This window comes from Musa acuminata, chromosome BXJ2-1 (genome assembly GCF_036884655.1).
Source record: "Musa acuminata AAA Group cultivar baxijiao chromosome BXJ2-1, Cavendish_Baxijiao_AAA, whole genome shotgun sequence".
NCBI classification, from domain to species: domain Eukaryota; kingdom Viridiplantae; phylum Streptophyta; class Magnoliopsida; order Zingiberales; family Musaceae; genus Musa; species Musa acuminata.
The window spans coordinates 32,625,900-32,628,587 of NC_088338.1; the positions used below are offsets into that span (position 1 = coordinate 32,625,900).

The 2,688-nt window shown below is 41.1% G+C and overlaps 1 protein-coding gene across 1 annotated transcript; it reads right to left on the minus strand.

Moving 5' to 3' along the window:
* Window positions 1-277: 277 nt before the first annotated feature.
* LOC135598167 (WRKY DNA-binding transcription factor 70-like) lies at window positions 278-1,916 on the minus strand. The gene is made up of 3 exons (XM_065091703.1): window positions 1,630-1,916; window positions 1,417-1,512; window positions 278-1,013 (listed from the first exon to the last, which is right to left on the minus strand). The coding sequence occupies exons 1-3, from the start codon at window positions 1,893-1,895 to the stop codon at window positions 473-475; spliced, it is 903 nt and encodes a 300-aa protein (XP_064947775.1). The 5' UTR covers window positions 1,896-1,916; the 3' UTR covers window positions 278-472.
* Between the last annotated feature and the right edge of the window lie 772 nt (window positions 1,917-2,688).

Below are 2,688 nucleotides of genomic sequence, written 5' to 3' on the forward strand. Positions count from 1 at the left end.
CTTATACATTCCTCGGTTACTATAATCCATACGTAGCAATACTTGCTATTGTGGTTAAACAAGATTGGATTATAACTAGTCAATTTAGATCTTTTTTATCCACATTTTTTACCAAAAGAAAACAAAAAAATCTTGCAATAATTGCAACTTCACAGTCTGTTAGTCACTTATATTTTCTTATGTTTTTAGTAATAATTTGTGGAACAGTTCTTAAGAAGATAAAAGAAGAAGTTGATGCATAATTCTTCACGATTGGATCATAGAAGAAGTTCCCCACCAAATTGAACAACATAAACGAAGATAAACAAAGAAGAAAATAAATGAAGACTAAGAGAATGCCTTTCTCAAGGAAGGTCATCGATCCAACGTGACACTTTGATGGCTAAGAATATTGACTAAGCTACTGTTCTCGCTCTCGAAATTTACTACAGAATTCGTGGATGAATCAGACGAGAAGACCCTTACTTCTCACCTAGTACGGAGTTCCAAACAGTTCCATGTCATCAAGATCGAATCCGAAGAAATCCGTGTCCAAACCAAGTGATCTTGGTGAGTGGTCTTCGTCGTCACCATCATGAACAGCCGACAAGCTTGGGTGCAGTGGTTCCGTGGACTCAAGGAACTCCAGGTCTGCCGAGGCAAGCTCGCTACAGGAAACGCTGCCTTTGTCGTTCCGGCGCCATGCAATGGTTCCTTCGGTGATGCTTCTCACCGCAGTGCGCATTAGTGAGTCTTCTGAATCATCAAATCGAAGCGAGAATGAATCAACTGGTGGAGGAGTTGTCGATGCTGTAACTTGAGTTAAGGGGAAGGAAGTATTGCAGGTGTATTCTCCACAGCCCGGCAGTTGCAGCTGTTCGAATGATCGGCAGCCTTCCACTGCCATAGGTTTGCATGTGTGTTCTTCCTTGTAGATGACGAGAAACAAAGATGGGACGCCACGGTCCTGTTGCTGCACCTGCTTCTTCGCTTCACATCTTTGATCCTCGCTGTAGGTGCATCTGTAGTAGCTCCTGTAGAACGGGCATACGAGTCAAATAGGACTATTAAAAGAGCACTGACATCGACATTTATGTAGTCATCGATTGGCATATTAAATGTGTTATTTTACTGTCCAGGCAGGCATCTATCACCATCCTTTATGGGGAAGAGATTAACTGTTAAGAATTATTGGATAGAGTTTCTCCATCCTCTTATGATAAGATTTCATGAGAACCCTCATTGTCATCACAATGATATGTGTAGTTGAAAATGTAAAACATTGCATCACAATGATATCCAAGTCTTAGAATGCAGTTTGACAAGTCCGGGAAATATAAAAAGGTAAACATACTGTGAAGTAGATCCAGAAAACAGATGATTAATCTACAAAAATCTTCGGTTTATATATGTAATTGTGTAAATAAGCAAACAAACCTGGGAAAGATGCAGCCATTGATCTTCTTTTCCCCGTATTTTCTCCATTGGTGGCCATCACTATAAGGTGTAGCAGTTACCACTTTTCTTGGATAGCTGGTGACACAACAAATCAAGTTAAGTCAAAGAAAGGATCACAGAAGGAAATAGGATAGCATGAGATCCTAAACATTTCTGAGTTATCTTCAACTTTTGATTCATTTTGGGGCTTACTGTGTTCTTCGATCTGTTCGGATGGGAATCTCACGGGGAGCGAGCAGGTATTGACTTCCATACTCGATCTTGACATTAGTTCTGCGAGACTTCAACATGGAGAGTGTCGCATTGCAGGTCTGCAGCAGCTCTCGGGAGACCATCCTGGCTGACTCCTTCTGTGTATCGCTGTAGTTGCCAAGCTCAACGAGCGACTGAAGCTTTGTTGTGAGCTCAAACGCTTGTTCCATCTCCCGGATCACAGAGTCGACGAGCGAATTCTCCATGAAATGTTTCTGATCCGTCTCTTCCACTCCACCAAAGGTTGTCCAGGTTTCAGATCTGGCGTCTCTCCTTATATAAGTAGAGGATGTTTGACCAGCTTCGGTAGATTAATCGGAAGCTTCTACTACAAATTAAAATACGTTTTCTAGGAGTTTTGGCAGTATATATAAGACTTTGTTTCGGTCGTATCTGATGTAAGTGTACATCAAACAAAAGGCTTGGTTGAGCTGTTCTGTCCGAGCTTTATGCCCAAATCCCGGAAGCTACTTAGGAAGATGCTTTCACGAGCTGGGAAGGTGGCTCTCATGAAGTCTCACTGTTGTTTCTTTCTTCATCAGATCAACATCAACATCATTGTTGCAATCGTCATCATCGGGTTCTAACTTGGACATAATCTACGAGCAAGAATTGATGGGAGATTGATCCAAGAAATCTGTGCTAAGAGGTGGATTAGACGATCCCACAAGAGAAAGCTTGCGGGTTAGACAAAAAGGAAGATGACCTCAACGGTTGACAATGTTCGCTTTGTCTTTGTCCGATGAGATTGTGGAGTCAAAATCTTCTCACACGACGTTTCCAAAAGCATTTAATCATCATCCTAAAGAAATCCATATGACGTTTCCAAAAAGGAATTTGTTTGATATCTTCATTTCATGTGACGAAACTGTGTTTCCACACTTGTTAAGCACCAGCTGGTATATAATGTATCATATGCATAGAGAGTATAGTCAACACAAAACGTGTGAAGATTAGCTACTTCATAAAGTATGTGTATGCATGGGCTGCCAAATAATA